At 40.8% G+C, this 22,946-nt stretch overlaps 1 protein-coding gene across 2 annotated transcripts in view; it reads right to left on the bottom strand.

Moving 5' to 3' along the window:
* Nucleotides 1-6,981: 6,981 nt before the first annotated feature.
* Nucleotides 6,982-22,946, bottom strand: part of WBP1L (WW domain binding protein 1 like) — a 62,152-nt gene continuing 46,187 nt past the window's right edge. For both annotated transcript variants that reach the window (XM_031955766.1, XM_031955767.1), the window contains exons 3-4: nucleotides 12,236-12,397; nucleotides 6,982-10,816 (exon numbers count right to left, since the gene is read on the bottom strand). In XM_031955766.1, coding sequence (XP_031811626.1) covers nucleotides 10,047-10,816; nucleotides 12,236-12,397 — 932 coding nt within the window. In that variant the 3' untranslated portion in view covers nucleotides 6,982-10,046. The remainder of the gene's footprint in view (nucleotides 10,817-12,235; nucleotides 12,398-22,946) is intronic.

The following is a 22,946-nucleotide window of genomic DNA, read 5'->3' as shown; positions in this document are numbered from 1 at the left end:
CTATACCTTTAAATCAAACAGAATTGCTTGCTGTTCTTTCAGTCAGGAGGCTGAAATGTTCCAAGCCCACCTGCTCTATAATCCTTAGTCCTTTAACCTAGCTCATGTGCAATTTCCCAAAGCACTAAATAAATGCCAGTGAGCACTATTTCCAGACCATGTATCCAATGGAGATGGCCCAAAATCTGAGGACTCCATACCTTGACCCCCCACCTGCCTTCATCATTAGGTCAGAGGTGAGTAAAGCCTCTTTAAAACTAGCCTTGATGCAATTGGACATCTCTCTCATTAGTAGTCTTGAAAAACTAGTCCACAAGATAACATTCTCTCTCCCTCCTCCCTTTCTCTTTGCCACAGGAACTGGGCTGGGCTTAGACCTTTGCTGGAGGAAGCTGATAAGCAGGTTTTGCTGTTCTCTCACTTCCAAAAAGTGACAGTAACCCAGCTAGCATGGAGGCAGAAAAGGAAACAGAATTCTTTGTGCCTTCCTTCTGAGATTGCATCAATCATTTTTTTCAGTCATGTCGGATTCTTTAGTGACCCCACTTGGGGTTTTCTTAACAAAGATACTGGGATGGTTTGCCACTGCCTTCTCCAGCTCATTTTACAGATGAGCAAACTGAGGCAAACAGGATTAAGTGGCTGGCCCAGAGTCACACATCTAATGATCTGAGGTCAGATCTGAATTCAGATATTTGTTTTATAGTAGTTCACATGTTGTCTTCCATATTATAGACTAAGAGATCGTTGAGAACTAGGATTGGTCTTTTGCCTTTTTTGAACTTCCAGCGCCTGGCACTTAATAAATTTTAGTTAACTGACTTGGAGCATTCTTAAGAATTGCATTAGATGTACTTGGCTCTTTCCAACAATAAGGTGACTCAGGCCAATTTTAATAGGCTTGTGATGGAAAGAGCCATCTGCACCGAGAGAGAGGACTGTGAGGACTGAATGTGGATCACAACATAGTATTTCCCTCTTTTTTGTTGTTTGCTTGCCTGTTTTTTCTTTTCATTTTTCCCTTTTTGATCTGATTTTTCTTGTGCAGCATGATAAATGTGGAAATCTGTTTAGAATTGTACATGTTTAACTGATATTGGCTTGCTTGCTGTCTAGGGGAAGAGGGTAGGTGGTGAAGGAGGGAGAAAAATTTGAAACACAAAGTTTTGAGGAGCAAATGTTGAAAACTATCTTTGCATGTATTTTGAAAAATAAAAAGCTATTATTATTATTATTTAAAATTGCATCAGATGATGGCCCACTCTGTTTGCTGTCTGGGCCCCTTAGAAATATTCAAAATTTGTGCCAGTATATATCTCCAAAGTTGGTCCAAGAATGACCAATTTTTCACAAGCTCAGCTCTAGCATAGGATCAAGCACATAATAGGCTCTTAATAAGTGTTTGCTGGACACCTGCATTTTTGATTTCCTTCACAAGTTAATTGTACAATATTTCAGAGTCTGATTCTTTTTGTACAGCAAAATAACGTTTTGGTCATGTATACTTATTGTGTATCTAATTTATATTTTAATATATTTAACATCTACTGGTCATCCTGCCATCTAGGGGAGGGAATGGGGGGGTAAAAGGTGAAAAATTGGAACAAGAGGTTTGGCAATTGTTAATGCTGTAAAGTTACCCACGCATATATCCTGTAAATAAAAGGCTATTAAATAAAAATAAATAAATAAATAAATAAAATAAGTGTTTGCTGGAATTAGTGAATTTGTGCTATTGATGGTTTACAAGATTAATTTTAAGTGGAGACAATAGCACTCCTTTCTAACAGCTGGTGTCAGGGTTTAGAATTGTGAAAATGGAAATGCTGGCTATCTTGATTTGTTTGAGTCCTCAATTATCAAGAGGATTAACAAGAGGAACTGTATGAGAACTGGCTGTATTAGCTAAAATATAGGGTTGACATAACAATCCTTTGGAATGAGAGGAAACCCAGCTGGATGTACAGAAAGCCAACAACTGATTAAGTGCATACCAGCTTTTAAATGGACTCGGAGCCATTTGGTAGTTTTAAGGGACATCCTTATAGTCAGGGTTTCCCATTGGCTAAGGAGCTTTCGGGCATACCTGCTTTGTGGTTTTTGAGGACATGCCCTCATCTTACTGATTGTGCTTAAATCTTGAACTGCCAGGACAGCTTATCATCAAGTATGACTTCTGATTTGTGAATCAAAGGGCCACAGCTCTGACACCTGGAATTCTTCACTCCCCATTTCCTGGATTTCCTCCCCTCCCCACTCCCTACCTTATTCTTTTCTAAGACCTCTCTAATTTCCACCTTTCTCCCCAATTCCCCTACCTTCCTTGTAGGAAAAGTATAAATACGTCACCCTTCCCAAGAGATGAGAACGTTGTCTCATTGTTCCAGCTCGAAAGCAATAAATGAATTTATAAGTTTTGTAAACTATGATCACCCTTTGGCTCACTCCAGGTCTTCCTTTTTGGACCTGGGATTTCTTCTGTCTTAAACAGTTCACAGGGTGTTTTGTTTATTTAACGGAACCCACCCTCTTCCAAGAAAGGTGATTAGATCTTTCACTGAAGGTCTTCAAAAACATCAGGTGGAGATCAGGTACACACTGTGGAGAGGCATTCTAGTTTCTGAATGCACCTTTCTTTGAGGAAATGTTTGAGATGCTGAAGCACCTTAACTAACAACCTAATTAGAATGATTCTCATCTTCTCATCCCCATCTCCCGTTGACTGGAGACTATCACTAATCTCACCCAAGTGTCTATTCACAAGTCCTTCTACAATATAGTGTGCATTCCTGTACGGGATTTGACTAGCCAATGGCGGGTCAGAACCATCATCTTCAGAAACAGAACAGCACTTATCATGTCATGCTTCAAGGATGGTATTTGACTCTCTAAATTAAGGTAGGATAGCAGAGAGTCCAAGCTCATTAATCGGACCAGTGGGGCTTCAACTCAGAATCTACCACCAACATAAAAGCTGTGTGATCAAGTTAAGTCCTTTCACTTCCCAGAGTTGTCTATCCCACAATTAAGGGAAATAATGTATACTGAAAATACTTGGAAGTTTGTTACATGGGGATTCTTTAAACTATCCAGTCATATAATAACAAATGTCTTTTTCAAAATAAGCCAGCACCAGCTCTGAAGTCAGGAGGACCTGAGTTCAAATTTGACCTCAGACACTTAATACTTCCTAGCTGTGTGACCCAATTGCCTTAAGGGGGGAAAAAAAAAAAAAAAAGAATAACCCTCTTTATCTGACTCCGTTGCCAGGGAGGAAGTAGTAGTCTGGATGGGCAAGTGAATATTCCTCAGCCTATTTGTCCCTGGAGGTCCCATGTCTGGGCACCCTTTTCCAGGCTCAAAGTCCCTTGCTGCTAAACAGCTGGGAGATAGGGAATAACTCCTCAATAACTTCAACATAAGTGAGAGGTGTGTAATATTTTCCAGCAGGATTTGGCTGCTTCAGATGTTGCAGTAGAGAAACATAAGATTATAAAGAGGGGGGTGGGGCAAAATTGTGTGGGCTGGGAGAAATTTGATGTTTAAAACACTCTCTCCCTCACAAACTAAAAAACACTTATGTTTTATCAAGAAGGGAAAAAAAAAATTCTCACCATAAGATAAAAAGTCAAAAAATAGCCTTTACTTTTGATGTTTCCACAGATTTAACCTTTGGGTGAGGAGGCAGAGATTAGAAGGGGAGTTGGGATTAACTCACTGCTGCCAGCCCAGATTATAGGCTACATCCTTTCCACCATAAATTTTGTGGTATCTTGGGTCATAGTGCAGGTCCATGGTAACTTCTCTAGCCTTAATGATTCATTTAATGGTTCAGTGGTAAAGCATTTCCCTTCTGCAAAGCATGTTCGCCTGCAATTTACAGTTGAAGAAACAACTTCTGAAACTACTTGCCCAGGTTTTCTGGCACAAGTCCCGTGTCCTTTCCATTTCATGCTGCTGTAGTAGAAAGGGAATAGTAAAAGAATGGAGGAGGAGGGGGAAAGAGGCAAGATATAGGCAGAAACATAAAAGAATCCTAAACTGTAGTTTGGGAATCTCTTTCAGAATTCTTTCCAATCAGGACTTGGGGAGGATAAAAAAGTTCTTTATTCCATTGCTCCAAATCTCGATCTCTTTTTACATTCTCCTCACCATTCACAAAGCCACTTTGCTAATACAGGTCCTCAGAGGCCCTTGCATTAACTATCTCTAATTGGTCTCCTTGCTCTTCTCACTGTCAAAAGTCTTTGTATAGGTATATGTCATTTAAAAATACTGGGAGAGGGGAAGGTTTCTCTCTTACTTACATATATTTTCCTTTCCAGATAGAACTCAAATCATTCCCCTTTAAGCACATGCAAGTCAAGCAGGCCAGTCATGATTCTTTGAAATCACAGTTCTTTAAACTCAGAGCAATTCATTTTCTGCATCTTTGGCATAGATTGTCCCCAATGCCTGGACTGCATTGCCTTTTCTGCTCCCCTTATTTCCTGCCCCCTGAATTATTGATATTCTCTTCCTCTTTAAATTATCTTGCACTCATTTATGGAAATATCATATTCTCCCAGCAAAATATAAACCTTTCAAAGGTTCGTATTTGCAGGGAACTTTGCCCAGAGTAGGCATTTTTTTCATTATTAACCTCCCTCTCCCACTCATTCAATAAACTCTGATTTCCCATTAAATTCAAGATTAAATGTCTCTTTCAAAGACTCCATAAAGTGGTCCCTTTCATTCTTTCTAAAGGTATTATACTTCCTTCACTTCTAAGTACTCTACAATTTGGTAACACTAGTCTCTGTGCTATCCATTGTTCAAGACGTTCCCTGCAGTGACTCCAAGCATTTTCAGAAGTTGTTCCCAATGCCCAAAGCTCTCCCTCTTCCTCGCCATCTCCCGACTTCTCTTACATCTCAGCTAAAACTCTACCTTCTGTAAGATTTTATCAGTTCCCTTTGGTGCCAGTTCTTTCCCTGAGATGAGCTATCTAAAATCTTTGATAAAAACCTTGTTTACTAGTTGTATCCTCCATTACTTTACCCTCCTTTAGGAAACTTTTGGGGGAACTTTCTCTTTTAACTCAGTGTTTAGCAGTGTTTACCTGGCATGATTTGTGGAATGCAAGAAAAAAGGAGACCCGACAAGATGTGTTTGTGTGGGGAGAGACACTGACCTAGACCTTATTACTTTTCTCAGAAAGACTGGGCATCTTTACTCCCCATCCCAATTGTTCCATTTTCCCAGTATGGCTCTAGGCCCTAGGAACCAAGAATGGAAAGAACAACCTAGTCTTATCTTCAGCAACAGGGTAGACTAGATCCCAAGAAATTATCTCTGACTGACTCCGTTTATTCCTCAACCTATCCCCTCCCCCCCATTGCTGAAAATGGAAGTAGAGGAGGAAATATTAGGGGGGGAAAAACACCATTGTTTATACTGAGATTGAAAGTTTGCAAAGGGCTATATATGTTACTCTATTTCTGGAAATTTTAGGTCCTCCAAGTTATTACTTTCATACAATATGGCACCATAATTGGCATGTCTACTCACAGTAGTTACTTAGGGAGTAACAGTATAGCTGGTAAGGGACAGAATTAAGAATCTTATCCCAGCCCCAAAGTCTCTACTTACTTTACTAGAAGACCTTGAGAATGGATTTTAAGATTTTATTTAGGGGGGAGGGGGGGAGGGGAGGTGAAAAATAGCTAGTTTAGATAATGCTTTATGGTTTGAAAAGCACTTTATACATTATCTTCCTTGATCCTCTCAACAACCCTGAGAGGTAGGTACTATCACTATCCCCATTTTACAGATGAGGAAATTGAGGCAGAGTCCAGAACTAATGTCTGTGCTGAGATTTGAACTTGGGTCTTCCTGATTCTAGGTCCAGTGCTCTGAGCACTTGGCACCAATGTCAAAATTCCCCAGATAGCTTCCAGTGGGAGCTGGAAGACAGAATTTCACTTTTAAGAAGTCTTAATGGCTAGAAAGACTAATACTCCTGCCAGCTCGATTCCTACTTGCATACACTGTTGTCCATGCAGGAAACACTGTCCTCCTTTCGGTCTAATCAAATCTTACCCATCCTTCAGGATGTAGTCCAAATGCTGATCCCCTTTCTCCATGGTTTTCAGTACATATTTATCCTCCCCCCTCAAAAACTTCACATTTTGCATTGGTGCACTGGAAAGAGTAGGGGATTCAGAAACAGACTCTGCCACTTAAGATGTTTGACTTCCTTTCTCATTCTCATCTGCAAAATGAGAGGAATGGAATAATTTCTAAGGGTGCATCCAATTCTAAATCCTATGATTGGTATTCAATCATGGCCTTGAGTTAACCATTTAACATTAAAGTGTTTTACTTCCCCAACTGCTAAGCTCTGTAAGACAATAGACAGTAGGAGTAAGGACCCTGGGTACCTTTCACAGAAATGAGTAAACAGTGGGAATGCTTAATTGAGCTGAATTTTGGGATCAAGCTCTTTCCTTATTTAAACAGGTCCTTGAAGGTCCTATGGGTTTTTTTTTCTTTCTTTCACATGGAAAAGTGCCCCAGACAAAAAGATGCTTAATAAATGCTTATTAATTTTCAACAAGTTAATAATCCAAACATTTATTTCCTTTTTTTTAAAATAATATCATGTTTCAAAAGCTTGCAAAGGACTATCAAAATGTCTACTTGTTTTTGGCTTTAACCTGCTCGTGCAAATTTGCAAAGTAATGCACACATTAGAAATATCTGTTTCCTGAACACACTATTATGTGGAATGTTTAAAGAGATCCCTTAAGAAAAGAGTCACAACTAGAGCATATAGTTTATCTTTCACCCTACAATAGTTTCCCCTGAGCCTTGTGATTACAAGGTATGGGATGGGGCGTCAGGAAATGTTTTTACAACTTCTGAATCCAGGTATGACTTTTCCCTGAGGATGATGAATAGAAATCTATAGAACTCTTAAAAAAAAAAAAAGGAGCAACAGATCTTGGATTGGTTTTTATTTGGGCATCTCACAGTGGTAGGTGCCACTCTGTCTTCAAAACAATCACATCACAGGAAAAGTGTCAGTAAGGCTGCCCAGAGAAGTCTGACCAGCTGAATCTTATTGCTTAAAATACACATATTCACAACACCCAACAAGTGGCAATGCGCCAAACACACTTGTACACATGCAAACACACAGGAATGTGTCAGCATTTGGCTAATCTAACTGTAGCACCAAACCCAACTCACACCCATTGTCCTCATTCACTAGGAAAACCAAGATCTCTACCCGTGGGAGGTAAGAGGAAGAAGGTAAGGTTAGTAAGTTCAACCTCCTTCCCTCTTCTCACCCCAACTCCCACTCTATCATCAACGAGCTCACTCTTCAGGATGGAGAGGGCTCTGAAGCCTGGACCATAATCTGGTCACTGCTGATTAATCAAGCCCAGTTTCACCATTTGATTTTTGTTTTTCTTACGTCTGGGGTAGAGACGTCAACAGTAAACTCTGGATCTAGCTCCCTACTCCAACCTGAGGAGAAAACCCAAGGAGACCACAGTGCATCCCAATGTCCTGTTTGACTGAAACAGGATTCACTTTGGTAAAACTTGCTCGCTGTTCAGACATTTTAGTGAGTTGCTTTGGGGAAAAAAAGATGAAAAGGCAATCGAGGACCTGTCATGGCTCTTTCATCTATATACTTGCTCAACTGTGATCAAGTCTCATCCAAGGGTGACAGGCACTCCACACCGGAGATTCTGCCAACTCTTCTGGCAGTTCCTGGTAAAGGCAGACATCTGGGCAACAACCAGGCCACGCTTGGTGCTGACAATCCAACCTTGACTTCAGCTGCGACTCAAGGCCTGCTTTGTGTCCCTCGTAGTCATCAGCACCACACCCTGGGGCCCTTGAGCCCAGGACTAAGAGCGGCAGGGGGAGCACAGGGAGGTGACAGGAGTTCGGCAAATAATGCTCATGCAGACACATCTAGAGCAGGATTCCATTTACTGGAAACAAAACACAGACCTCCAGGGTTTAATGCAGTGATGTGCAAATTGCAACCGTGGGTAGAGTAAAACCTCTACATCCAGCAAAGTTTCTCTGGCAAAAACAGTGGGCTGCCAATGAGGGCTCTGCTGAACACCCCCAGGCATACAAGAACTGCCTAGGGCTTTTGCTCAGTAAACAGGTAAATGCTTAAAGAAAGTTCCCTTGGGAGAGCCAAAATTTGCTCCAAACATTTTGGTTAAAATGCGCACAATGGCTGCTTCAAAGTATATTCACAGAAACACAGGGCTTTTGATACCCGTGGCTCACACACAATGAGACAGACACACACAGGTTATTCAAAAAGTCAGTGTATTTTGATTTTCACCTTGTTCAAGATGGATTTTGGTTTTTATCAAATACAGTCAGGGGTGTTCATTCACCCCCATAGCCTTTCCCTCCCCCCTCCCCTTTTTCCCATAATGTCAGTGATATAATCTGAACATCATTTGAGAGAGGGGATGAAAAAAGGCAAACCCTTCTTCATATGAACAGAACTGAGTCAGGGAATGTTAATTTCAGCTTTTGGTTTGCCTTATCTGCTCAGATTATTCTTAAGAAAACTCTCAGTTTACCTGATGCCAAACTTCAGTAATAATGATCTGAGAGGACAGTAGGTCTCCCACTCCTTGAGAAGCCAACAACTCAGACCTGAGCTGGGCACTTGGCCATACATAGGTGGTGCTAGCAAAGTACCACCATTTAATAAAGAAAGAGGGGAAAAATAAACCCAAACAATTCAGTTATTTATTTCTTCCAAGTGGTCAATATAAACAAATGGATCTTGGGATCCAAGGGAAAAATACTGCCTAAGGAACAGGCTGAGGGGAGCTGGGGTTGATTCCCAGGCACCACTCAGCCTGCTTTGTCCGTTTCTTCGGCATACTGGTGAAGTGTGAAGGCACAAAGGCCACAGGCTGGGGGAAAGTGAAGAAGATGCAAAGGTGAGGTTGGAGGGAAGGATATTAATCATTCACCTTTGTAAGGGTGCTTACTAAAAATGAAGGCAAAACCCTACTCTTCCTAGAGCAGATGCATCCCCCTTCACTCTGCCACTGTACTCCCACATGTAACAGTTTGCAGCACTTTTCCTACCCTCTCCAGTAATCCAAAAATAACCTCTTCCTACCCTTCCAATCTCCCTGATTGAAGAGCTTTTCTCTTAGCTCAGGTGCTCATAGTCCTCAGAGGCCTAAAACAGAAAGTCACCCCCTTCACTTGCCCCTAATTAAATGCTTCCCACTCAGGTACATTCATATCATTGAGCTTACTTAGTTGGATGTGGTTTTGTTTTGAAGAAAGAACACTAGCAAAACCCTTTCAAGCTAATCTAGTTTGAGAACAGCCAGAACCTTTTAGGAAAGTAGCTTTGCCCTAAGAAGGCTCCCAGCTCTGATCATTCACTTAGGAAAGTCTAATCAGACAAACCCCACATATATCCCAGACAACTGGGTTCCCCATTCCATCCCCCTAATAACACAACTTTTACAAGAAGTGATCAAATTCCAGCTCTGTAAGTACTGAAAACCCAGGCCTAGGGTCAACACGAGGCCCAGGCCAGGATTTTTTCTTTTTAATTTTCCCAGTGGTAGAACCCTGTTGCCTATTTACTAACAGGGATGTAATGAGTCTCTAAACTTAAATCGAAGAGCAGATCCCACTCCATCCCAAGAACCAGAGAAGGGTTCCATCCTAGCCCCTCAGATACATTTTTCTAAATGCACACCACCTGACATGGGCAGGCAGGTGAGACACGATTAAAAAAGAAAGCTCAGAAGGGAGGAGGAGGGGGAAATGGAGGAAGGAAGAATACAGTGAGGGGTTCAACACCTTTTCCCTTCATCCACACCCAGGCTTCTGCAGGAGGGAGGCAATCCTACCTTGGGAAGGAAGGGCAGAAGTACAGACAGAAGAAAAAGCAGCAGCACTTTCTTTACCAACCAATTAAAGGTTCCCCTCTTGGCTCACCCTCCCCTGCCCTTCCCCTATCGCTTTTCTAAGGAGGCTGGCCTGCTCTAGCTGGGAGAACTGTTGCTCTGGGAATTAGGGGAGTCCTGCTCATTGATCGTATTCAACAAGATGCATGCTGGCTGGCGGGGCAAGTGGTGGTGGCCGTGCTCCCGGGCTTGCTCCTCAGAAAGGTGGTAGAGCCCCTCTTCCTCATCCCCAGGAGGCCTTGCTTGGCAACTATCACAGAAGTCCAGGGCGCTGTCCAGGGCATCGTCAAGGAGCCCGTTGAGTTCTTTGAGGTCGTCCTCATGGTGGCCTCGGTTGCAGATGCACACCTCAATGCCAGAATCTCCAGTGAAGCGTCGGTGCCTCCCAGGTGTCTTGTCTTTGCTGTCAGGAAAGGCGCTGCTGTGCTCCAAGCTCTCAGAGCTGTAATCTTTCAGCAACTCCTCCTTACACTCTGAGTCCTTATCTAGGAAAGACCCTGGGTCACCCAGTTCCCCCAGACAAGCCCCAGAGCTGCCTGGCTCCATGCCTGGGGCTTTGGTAGCCTCTTGGTCCACCAGCAATGTGGAGGGCTCAGGGTCCTCAGTGCTTGATCTGATGCTATTCCTGCTGCTGCCAGGCACGGACAGTGGGCTGGTTTGTGCCTCCTGAAGGCCCCTGATGGGGTCAGGGCCTGAGGGGCTATTGCAGACAGGGACCACCTGCTGTTGTTGCTGCTGCTGTTGCTGCTGCTGCTGCTGTAGCTGTAAGGCACTGTATGGTGGGGGAGGGGTTGGAGGTCGGTTCACCACTTCCTCATAAGGAGGTAGTAAATAGTTTGGCAAAAACCCTAAAACGGGGAGGCAGGGAGGAGAAATTACTGCATGGGCAATGGTTCCAGGACAGAGCTCAACATGAAAAGAGCATGTGCACCATTTCCCACCCCTAATGTGATGTCTACAATGTTCAGAGGTGTGGATGGATGTGTGAGAGGGGAAAGAGAAAAAAGGATTGGGGGGCCGGGGGGGAGGGAGAGGGAAACAGAGTGAGAAAAGGGGAGAGAGGGAGGAGAAAGCCGAGGGCAATCTGGTACAGAGGGAGAAAACTGGGGATGAAGGTTGGGAAGAGATTTGGTTTTTCAAGGTATTAAAGGCCCTGCCTGACACAGCTCTGGGGGCTGAGATGAGAATAAAGGAAATTCCTTGGTCCTTTCATTTGACCCCATCCAGCCCCCAAAATCCTGATGGTGATGTAGTAAGTGGCAAAAGAGAAGGGTGCATTCAGCAAGTGCACAATACTAGCTGATTTAAATGGAGCCATTTCCACATGGGTATCAGTCAGGTGATCCTAACTGGGTATACGTTTTTGAGCCAAGATTCCTTTCAAGTCTGGGGCTTGGAACGGGAACTCCAACATATGGCTCTCAGACCACTCCCTTTCTATTCTTTGCCCTGCTCCTAAATATAACAGGAGCCTATAATCTGGGAAAATGTCTGGTACAGGGGACGTAGGGCTCAAAAATTCAAACTGCTCCCTTCTCTCTGATGCTGAGAGAAATGGTAGGGGAAAAGAGTTTTCTTTCCAAGATGATAAAGGCAAGAGCCTGAACTAGATGAGCTTTTTAAAAACTTGAGATTCAAACAATTATTTTTTGTTTCTTTTCTAAAGCACTGTAAGGGGCTGGGAGCAAAGTGGTCAGCCATTTTTATTTGCCACATGAGAAGCCTTAACTAAAATAGGTGCATCCTCTTAGAAAAGAGTCACCAAACTTCTTTGTTCTAAGAAGCTGCGAGGCCAACTAGTTCATTGTGTCCAGAATCTTGATTTACTCATGGAACAGGGCCAGGGAGAGACATGAAGATCCTTGGGGTTAGAGCTGAGGGTCAGGCTGATAATTGAACAAAATAAGCTTTGGGCTCTAGATTCCAGTTTACCCAAACCCCGGTTCAGATGACCACCTTCTCAATGAAAATAGCCCCCAAAATGTGATAAAGAAATAAAGGTCTAATGAGAAACCACTGCTCATCAGTACCAGTCACTGTTAGTTTTGGATCAACCCCGGGGTTTCTGAGAGCTGTGTCCAAGGCACTTGCTCCTCTCTGTGGGGAAGGAGCAGTCCCCCCTCCCTGTTGCAGACCCCTGCTGCTGTTGTGCATTGAGTCTTTCCCCACTCCCCCCACAATCCCCTTGTTCCCAGACACCACATCCTCTGAGCTGGGCTCCTGGAGACCCCAGGCGGTGATGTGAAATCGATTTTCGATGTACGTACTGAAATAAAATGGCAGCGCTGAGTAGTTATGGGCTTCCCGGTAGGCAATCAAGTTAATTTCATGTTGCCGCTGCTGTGCCTGCAGGCGATGCTTGGCCCGGCGGTGGTGGCAAACGCAGCAGCAGCTCAGGATGATTATAATAGTCCACACCAGCCAGAACCCTGGGAGCAAAGGTGGGAAAGAGAAAGAGGGAGAGAGGCAAACAGCCATGCACACAATGAATATTGGCAAGAGGTAGGCAACTTTCAAAACAATATATGTCACAGCTACAAACCCCTCCTGACAGGGAGAACACAGCCCAAGACCAACCAGAGGAAAATCGACTCTGCAGACCACCTAGTGACTCTACAGAATACGGAGACATACCTCATAAACTCTTGTCATGTTGATCAGAATAGCAGAGGTGTATAAAAACCACCATTAGCTTTGGGGAACCAAAAAAGGTCAATCACCACAAACAGTTTTTTTGAGATAAGGATACCTGGCCAAGTTCACCCTGGCCTCTGGAATAAGGGAAGCATGCTAAGCTAGCTCATTTAATATTCCCATCCTTGGTATAATGCCTTGGAACATTAACTCCACAAGCAGTTAACACTGGTCATTTGTTAATTCTGTAGCCTGTTTCTCTATCAAGATGTTCTTTCTTTCCCTTTTTTAGGGGTGTGGGGTATGTGGAGGAATGGGGGAGAGAGACTGGGAAGGTTCGTAATATTTCTCCAACCCTCCTCATCCCTACTTTCTCCTTTTATGTCTGAAGAAAGCAAACCCAGTCACCAACAGTTAATGTATACCCAGGGTTTAAAATTATTTTGGTGTCACAACTCTGTTAGCAGCCTGATGAGGCTACAGATTCCTCCTAGAATAACCTTTTAAATGTACAAAATACAAAAGATTACAAAAGAAACTAATTAAATGACAATAATTATAAAAATACAAAGTGTATTTTTTACAGAAAGAAAAATCACACTAAGAACAAAAAGCAAGTTCATGGATACTTAATATAATGTTCATTAAAAATGAAAAAAAAAAAAAAATCAAACCTAAAACCCACAGCACATTTAATCTTTCAGAGGCTTGGTTCCCTCCCAATTTAAGACTCCTACCTAACTACTTAAAGTCTCCAAAAATCTAGAGCTTTTCTTATTGATGTAGTTTATTGAACTAGCATTCAGTACAACTCTTTCAAACTTTGAAATAAACTAAAGTTCCTGCACAAGGTCACAAAACAGGTCTGGAGAGCCTGATACTTTATGCGCTCCATCATGCAGCTGCCAGGACCTTCCAGAGCAGATTCCCACAAATTACAAACAAGAAAGTCTCACTTGCGCCAGAACCAGCTCTTCCCTAGATGGATTCTTCTTTCTGATTGGACAATAAAACCGTCTGGTAGCAGGAGTGTTTTTCTATCATCTTCCTTCTTCCTAGCTTGCCAATCGCCCTATCATTCTCTCCTTCCAGCTCTCATCAGAGGCTAGGCCTAGGAGCACGCCTACAACAGCCCTTCTGGGGTTTTCCTTAAAAATTCCTGCATGGGCAACTCACTTCCTGTTGTTCTTACTATTTTCAGATTTTACCCAACAAAGTCTAAGCTATACAAACAAAAATTCAGAGTGTCCCATTTAGCACCATAAATCAGAGGTATGAACCTTGTTTGTATTGGGGAGCCTCCTTTAGCAGTCATCAATGATCCTACAGATCCCTTCTCAGAACATTGTTTTTCAAGGTATCAAATATGTCAAGTTACAATGAAACCTATTAGTAAAATAGTTATCAAAATATTTAAAAAACGAGTTCAGAAACCCTGTCCTAAATCAAGAAATATTATATTATTTGTTTTGCTTGATAATACATATTTGTAACAAGTTTTCTTTTTCTGGCTATCTCAATAGGTTGGGAAGAGGGAGGTAGAAGAAAGAGAATTTAGAACTGAAAATATAACTGAATTTAAAAAAAGATATATCTTTAGTTTCTCTAAAAGAGGCAAATACACCCATTCTCTGAAGGATAACTTTTTTAAAAGACCTATTTCTGCCTTGTTACTACATTCTTTCTCTCCAGAAAATATCTATTTGCACTAAAATATTTGTCAAAGCCTTTTAGGGAGGATCTGCTGGAAGATCCTTTTGTCTCTCCTCTGCAAGTCTCTTTCTAAGTTGCCCATCTGAAAACCCAAAGATGACAGCAATAAAGAGGAGCTGTCAGTGGGCCCTGAGGAGAAGCCTGTCTGAGCACTTTAATCGTCAGCAGGTGTCAGTGTGGAACCAAATTTTCTCCGCCTGCCATCCCTAGGGTGGGGAGAGGATTTCTACTAATGGATAGCTGGTCTCCTCTCTTTGACATTGAAAAGGTAGCCTAGGGATACTACCTCAGTCTCCCTTCTTTGCCCAGCTCAGCACTGTATGAGGATTAGAATTGCAGCAAGACCACTGGGCTGATTCCAATTAAGTTCTGAAACTTATGGGGTGGGTGATGGGGGAGGCAGGGAACTTCTCAGAGTGTCAGTCTCCTCCTTTGTAAGATGGAAATAACTTTTAATAGCACCCAGGATTATTATGGGGAAAGCATTCTGTAAACTTCAAATAAGTATTATATGAATGTGAAATATAATTAAGCTTTGCTTTTTGACTTATTAAAGAGGCTGAACTATATCTCCCTAAAGATTACTCCCTGCAGGTGGAAGGGTAGCCACAATTTTGGGGAAAAAAACAAACCCATAAACCATAAATAATCACATGCTCAAATTATTCAATAATCACAAAAATAAAAGTTAAGAAAACCTCAGGATGCCATTTTATACATACTAGAAATGGCAAATATAGCCTCTTCTCCTGACCCCTCAAAAAATATAATTTAGGGCTGGCAATTGTTAATGGAACTATAAACTAACAACTATTTTGGAAATCAAAGTGATCATACCTTTTGACAAAATAATTTCATTGCTAGAATTTTAAACTTTAAAATATCAACAAAGGACCCATCAGTATAAAAATATTCACAGTTCTAAAAAATTATTAATAGAATCATAGGTCCAGAGCTGGAAGGGACCTCAAAGGCCACCTGGTCAAACCCTGTCATTTTGCACATGAGGTCCAGAGGCCAAATGACTAGCCAAAGGTCACAAACCTTTGTGACCACAAACAAAGATTTGTTTTTGCTATTACAAATAAGCAGGATCTTTTCCTGCTTATTTGTAATAGCAAAAACAAAATAAAACAAAAACCCAAACCAAACTAAAATCAGCCTCCATGTCTAATGACTGGCAAACAGCTAAAGAAACATTGGCATATAATGTAACAGAATATTACAATGTCATAAAGAAACTTTAAGTGTAGCCAAAGTGACATGTGAAGACCAGAGCTGACTATAACAGTATATTAAAAAAGGCTTCAAATTCTGGACAGCAATTTGGAACTATGTATGCCCAAAAAACTATAAAACTGTGTATACTCTTTGATCCAGCAGAGCCACTACTGGCTCTGTCTCCCAAAGAGATCATAAAAGAGAGAAAAGGACCCACATGTGTGACAATGTTTGTAGTAGCTCTTTTTGTGGTGGCAAAGAATTGGAAAATGAATAGATGTCCATCAATTGGGGAGTGGCTGAGTAAATCATGGTATATGAAAGTGATGAAATATTATTATTCTATAAAAAATGATGAACAAGTTGATTTTAGAAAGGCTTGGAAAGATTTACATGAACTGATGCTAAGTGAAACAAGCAGAACCAAGGGATACATTGTACACAGTAACAGCAAGATTGTGGGATAGTCAACTATGACAGACTTGGCTCTTTCCCGCAGTTCAATGATCCAAGACAATCCCAATAAACTTTGGATGGAAAACACCATCTGTGTCCAGAGAAAGAATTATGGAGATTGAATGTAAATCAACACATGCTACATTCACTTTCTTTTTTCTTTTTCTTCTGTTTTATTTTTTTCTCTTGGTTTCTCTCCTTTTGTTCTGATTTTTCTCTCTCAACATGATTCACAAGGAAATATGTAAAAAAAGAATGTTCATATATAACCAAAATAATTTTTGTTATTTTTAAAAATTAAAAATATTTCAGATAGAGACACCAAAAAAACATTTTTTATTTATATGCTTGGTTCCATTTTGTTAAATCCTAGGGTTTTTATGTGGAATTTTGTACTCTATTTTATGTTTATCTTTCTTGGTGATTATTAAATTTATGAATAAAAACTCTAAAAAGCGTTCAAAAATATCTTTCCTTGTCAAATATTGTCTGTGATTATAATGAGGGGAGGAAAGGAAGGAATCAGCATTTATACAGCACTTATTATATACCAGGCACTGTGTAAATGCTTTACAAATATTAACTCATTTGATCCATATAACCCTGAAGGTAGGGTATACTGTATCATTATCTCCATTTTACAGTTGAAAAGACTGAGACAAACAGAAGTTAAGGGACAAGCCCAGGATCATAACAGTAGTAAATGTGTGAGGTGAGACTAGATTTGAACTCAGGTCTTCCTGATTTCAAACCTGATGCTTTGTTCACTGTACCACCAAGTTGACTCAATGAATAAAAAGCAGTATCATTCTCTCTCAGTTGCTGGGAAAGGATTCCAAAGAATCCTAGTACAACATCTCCCTGACTTTGGTCCGCCGTGTGTCCCAGATCCAACCAATGAAGTCAGATTGGGAAATAAGTCCCATTGCTGCAGAACTTATGAATGTCCCTAGTGCAGGAGTTCGTAATCTAAAGTCTATGAACTTGGTTCCCCCTGACCACAGTATTTTGATAATTGTACTTCCACATAATAGGTTTCCTTTTGTAATCCTACAGATTTTTAAAAAACCACTTAAAAGGATTTTTCTGAAAAAGGGTCCATTGGCTTTGCCAGACTGCCAAAGGGGTCCATAATACAAACAAGGTGAATAATCCCTTTGGTCTCACAGAATCATAATGCCAGAGCTGAAAGGCATCTTAGGAGTCATCTAATCCAACCAATTTCTAACCAGAAGAAACCTTTACAAATTTCCCTAATAAGTAGTCAGTCATTCAGCCTTTCCAAAGAAAGCTCTGTAGAGGCAGCTCACTCTACTGTTGTGAGTTGTTAGGATGTTTTCCTTTATATCTCCCTGAAAATTCTGCCATGATTCCTAGTTCTGCCCAATAGAGTCAAGCAGAACAAATCTAAAAGTCTAATCCTCCAAACACTTCAAACCTACTATCATCCCTTTCCCTTCCCTTCTCCCTCATGTCTACATCTTCCCCAAACTAAACATCCCTAGCTCCTTAACTGATTCTCATGAGGCATGTACCTGAGGCCTTATCACTACCCTCCACACCTCCTTTAGTTCAATCATTGCCTTCCTAAAACTTGGTACCCAAACCGTCAATGTGGTTGGATCTGGGCAAAGCACAATTCAACTATCAATTGACATTCTCTGGACATAAGCCTTCTCCTAATGTCTAAGTTGCCTAAATTGCATTGTCCTTGGGGAGGAGAAGGCGGGAGAGGGGGAAGGATTCTGGGTTTTCTAACACTTGGTACAATTACTTCTCCACACAAAACAAAATTAAGAGCTTCCCTCATGGAGACTTAATCAATGCAGATACATAACTTCATTAAATTAGATGTCATTGTTAGTGAGGAAGGAGGGACAGGTCAGGTGAAAGGACTACACATACTTGACATCTGAGGAAGAAGACACTGAAACAGACAGGTGGTTTTGATTTTTGACTGCATTTGATCAAAAGCATGGAGATAAAAGGGGGGCAGAATGGACACTGGGTAGTCCAGTTTGTCTAAAATGTAGAGTATATGAAGGAGAGGAACTGGGAAAATGATGGTGCCATCAAAAGAAAAAGGCAGAGTTAGAGAAGAGGCAGACAGTTCAGTTTTAGACATGACAAAGTTGAGATACAGCAGGGAATCTGGGGAGAGATTCTACAGAGAGAATTCAGGAGGAGGGATAATGATTTGAAAGTCTCAGCTGAACAGTGAGACAGCTAAATGGCATTTTATGGGTCAAGAGGTAGATAAGATGAAGGAGGGCTCACCAAGAGATAGAACCACAAGTATAGACCTATCTTTTCACCATCAGAGAACCAATGGTATCATAATCTCCCAAGCCACACATTTCTGTATTTAAAATAAAATCTGACAAGTCAATTCTGAAGATAAATCTACCTCTCATTTTTAGCATCACCATATAATACTAAACAGAATAGAGTCCAAGTCAGAAGACAGGGGTTTGAATCTCCAATCTATAACACTTCCTAGCTAAACAACCACAACTAGGGCCAAATCACTTAAATTCTCAGAATCTTGGTTTCCTTATCTAAAAAATGGGGGTAATATTTCTTACTTATGTCATAAGGTTATGAACAAAGTGCTTTAACACCTTAAAATACTATATAAACATATGGGATTAGGACAATGGCCATGAATACAACAGGAGACCTTGGCCTTTTTAAACTGGGGTCTTTATAACAGGTCTCAGTTTGAGTAAGGCAAAGTTAAGAAATGAGGCAGGGAATGGTCTCTTTTATTAGACCCCCCCCCCCCAAAAAAAAACAAAAAAACAAAAAACCAATCTGGGAGGGGAAGATCCTCAGGATTTCTGGCCCAATACAAAAACAACTGATGTTTACATTTTCTCTGAATTAATCAGGGCCCAAACAAAGACCAAGCACTTACTGCTGGCCAATCAGAGAGCCAGAGTGACAATCTAGGGTAGAAAAAAGGAAAACGAGCTGGGCAGTATGAGAAGATATGACAGAGGTGGGATGTGAAGGTCAGAAAAAAGAAGGGGACAACTGGTAAAGTTAACCTAGCCTTGTTTTGTAAAACTGATTCTCTCCCAAGTCATTTCCCTACAGGAACTGTTTTGATCTGTTCTCTTATGAGATAGCACAGGCAGTTAAAACATAAAAAGCCAGCATTCTTTTTCAGTTTCCTAACATATCACTGCTTGCCTCAGGCGAGTTAGTAGAAGCTATTTGCAAGGGTGGGTTAAACCAACCAAAAATGTTTCTCAGACACCAGAGGGGGAAACCATGACAGAAGTAAAGCCAGTTTAGTGGCATAACTGGGCACTAATCTATGTGCAGAGACAGAAGAGATGAACAGGTTCTATTTAAATAGAAATACATGGGAAGTAGGGCAGAAGGCATTCTACGATTACCGACACAAAACTAACTAGAGCAATCCATCCAAGTCAAACTGGCATTACTGCCCCTTGAAGGAGAAATGTCAGGATTGATCCTTGTGGAGTTGTGCAAACTTCTTATGAAATTCCCTTCTTCTAGTAAGGTTCCACAAACAAGGAGGAAAAGAGAGTTTAAAAAAGAAAACTAAAACTAAACAAACAACAACAAAATACCAAAAAGACCCAGAGACTACCTTCAACGATCCTTTAGAAACTGTGACCTCATTGTGGGGAATATTGTCATCTTTGGGAAATGGAAAACAAATCACCATAGTCCAATGAAAAGGAACAAGTCATGCAGCTCAGAATTCATTATAAGCTTAGAAAAATGTCATCATTTTGCTGGTAGGAAATTCTCTAACAATACGCCAAAGTATACCTCTCCTTGATAGACTCTAGTATCTGGTATCGGGAGAAGGCAAAAAGTAAAAAGAGACTCAGGAGAAATAAAGTTATACCACTAGAAACTAGCAGGCAGGACTTTTTGACAATGCTGACTGGGCAAGGCATGTCAAACTGTCACAAATGGTAGATACCCATAAATGCTCCATTGTATCCTTTTCCCTCCACGGGTCAGTTCTTGCGAAGTTCAGACTATTAAGGAGGTTTGATTACTTCACTTAAATCATTAAACAACTTGCCAGAAGAAATGCAATTGTAGAAATGATAACAGATCAAAAGGGAAATTTTTTAAAAAATCTTTTAATTATTTTTTAATACAAAAATCACCACCTTCTGACAAAGAATTAGGTCAAGAACAACTTCTCATTTCTGTCTGTCTTTTGGAAAACCAATCAAAGATTTGTTCATGGATAAAATAGGATATAGAATGATGTACACAAGTGACCCAGAAAGAATAATTTTGAGGTAAACACTACTGACCTACTGACATACTTAAGACAAACGGATGATAAATATAATGGGAAATGAGGCTATAGTCATTAAATGAATACAGTAATACTATGCTTTATGTAATCTTTGGAAAATTCCCTGGGAAAATTCTTTCCCCTATGTCCAACTCTCACACTAATGTGAAAATCAGGGTAAAACCATTTATAAAGAGCATTTTTCTGTGATTATTCAGGCAGACTTCCTATCTATTTCTCCACAGATTTGAATCACTGGATCATAAGACCACAAATTTAAAGCTGGAAGAGATCTTGAAAAGTTATCTAGTCTTATTCCCTCATTTTATAGATGAGGAAACTGAGGCAGAAAAAGGTTAAGTTTTATACAGGTAGTGACAGAATTTGGTTTTGAATCTGTTTAAAAAATATCTATGTATATTATTGGGTTAAGTTTTTAATCTTCGTATTTCTAGCACCTAGTCCGTTAATAAGCACTTAATAATAATAATAAGCACTCTTCCAGTTTTGGTTTCCTCATTTGTGTAAGACTGGGCATAACATATATCACCCAATCCAAAGACCTGAGGGAGTCTCACCTCACAATGTCCAACACTGCTTTATTAGAGCCAGTTATAGATATATTCAGGGCTGATAATGCCTCCTTTCCTTGTGTCAACAGGGAGAATTAAAGACCAAGAGGAAAAAGATAATGGAATGACACCCAAGTTATACCCTTCAGGGGAGGGGAAGAAAAGGAAGGGAGTTAACTGTTCTCAGTTAAGGTAGATGAACTGATGGGGGAAGATAGCAAGATTTCTGGGCTTACAGCTGGTTCAATATGTAATGACAATTATGAAGGATTAGATATACACTCTGTCAAGGACTTCATAGCTCAATCTTCCCTATCCCCTCCTGCCCCACAGTTATCAGAATGGAAAAAAAAATCCTTACCACTTTCTCCATGTCAGTTAAAATCTAGAAGGTAATAGTGGAAGTAGGTTCAAAATGGAAAAGGCCACAGAAGAGTTGATATGAGAACTAGGGGCTCCATTCCAAATTCAATCTTCTTTCCCTAGGGTGGGGCTTGTGTACAATGTTTCTTCATCAAGAGAGGTCAACAACATTAAAGAGGAAAAACATTGAGAGGAGGTGAAATACCAGGAATGTGGTGACTGATGGAATAGTCATCTTTTTTTTCCCTTTTTTTAATTCTTTTCCTTTCTTTTTCTGGTTACACAGTTACCTTTATTTTTTAAAAATACACATTTTTTAATAAATCATGTTTGGAGAGAAAAATCAAAACAAAAGAAAAAAAACCATGAGAGAAAAAAAAAAAATTAACACAGCTATGTGTAGATTTATATTCAGTCTCCAGAGAAATCATCTTCTGCAGAAAAGACTCACTGTGGGAATCTTGGACATTGTTCGTTTCAGTACAAGTTACAAATTCTTGCTATTCCTGCGAAAGAAAAAGTGTTTCCTTCCTGCCCTAGTTCTCTTCTGGCCCTACTCTTTTTTTCCCCTCTCACAAGGAACTTGTGGAAGAAAAGATCTAATTCAATCCAACAAACATTTATGGAATTACAAAACTCCTACTCTGTGCAAGACCCTGTGCTAGAAGAACAGGGTTGGCATAGGGTTAGGGTTGGCATAAGTAACTCACTCCCAGAGGAAAGAACTATTTCTACTAATGCAGGTTGGCACCTCTCTGCAACTTATAGTCTTGAAGAGAGCTGCTGAGGGCAGAGAGAGGTTAAAAGCCTTGCCCAGAGTCACAATGACATATGTTGGAGGAACAAACAAGTCTTCCTACCTCCCTAACTATGCCTTTCTCTTGCTGGGGGCAATAAAAAGATTAACAAGACATGGTCCCTACCTTGAGCCTCACAACCTAATTGGGGAGAAACAGGAACAGGCTATGTGTCTTATAAAACCAATATACCAAGTACATAGGAGTGATGCAAGCTGCTTGCAGGGGTCCTCAAACTTTTTAAATAGGGGGCCAGTTCACTGTCCCTCAGACTGTTGGAGGGCCGGACTATAGTAAAAACAAAAACTTTGTTTTGTGGGCCTTTAAATAAAGACACTGGGTGAGGGGGATAATTGTCCTCAGTGGCCACATCTGGCCCCCAGGACGTGGTTTGAGACCCCTGTCAGCTTTGGGATATCAAAAGAAAATTAGAGAACCACTAGCCATGTATATGGAGGAGTATATCAAGAAAATCTTTTAACCTTAAATCTCCCACAGAACTGAAAAAAAAAATGCCAGATGGCTAGCTGTCCGTGAGCCTCCACTGCTCCATTCCCCACCTCTCCGGCTCTAAGAGCCGAATTCTGTGCATAAGGGACTCACTCTGCTTGGCAGCCAAGGTTCCTGGAGGGTCTATCTGAAAGGGACTAGCAGCTTCATTTACTCTTTTCAGAGCCTGCTACCACTGGTCACAGACACCCAGAAAAACAACCAAGCTAAAAGACTTCTGTTTTATGTATCAGGGTAGAAGAATATGAACCCAGAGAGGGAGTTGCATTTTAAACATTTAAATACAATTTTTCTATCTGCTTCATAATAATTGTTTGCTCTTTTCCTGTTTCCTATTTATAATATTAATAGGAATTGCCCTGGAGTAGTCTGTCCCCTCTTGGCTTTTCGTAGTCCATTTACATAGACTCTTCTGGAA

This window comes from Sarcophilus harrisii, chromosome 2 (assembly GCF_902635505.1).
Source record: "Sarcophilus harrisii chromosome 2, mSarHar1.11, whole genome shotgun sequence".
Lineage (NCBI taxonomy): Eukaryota > Metazoa > Chordata > Mammalia > Dasyuromorphia > Dasyuridae > Sarcophilus > Sarcophilus harrisii.
Note: the sequence above shows the minus strand (reverse complement) of the source record. Positions and strands in the feature narration are given on the sequence as shown.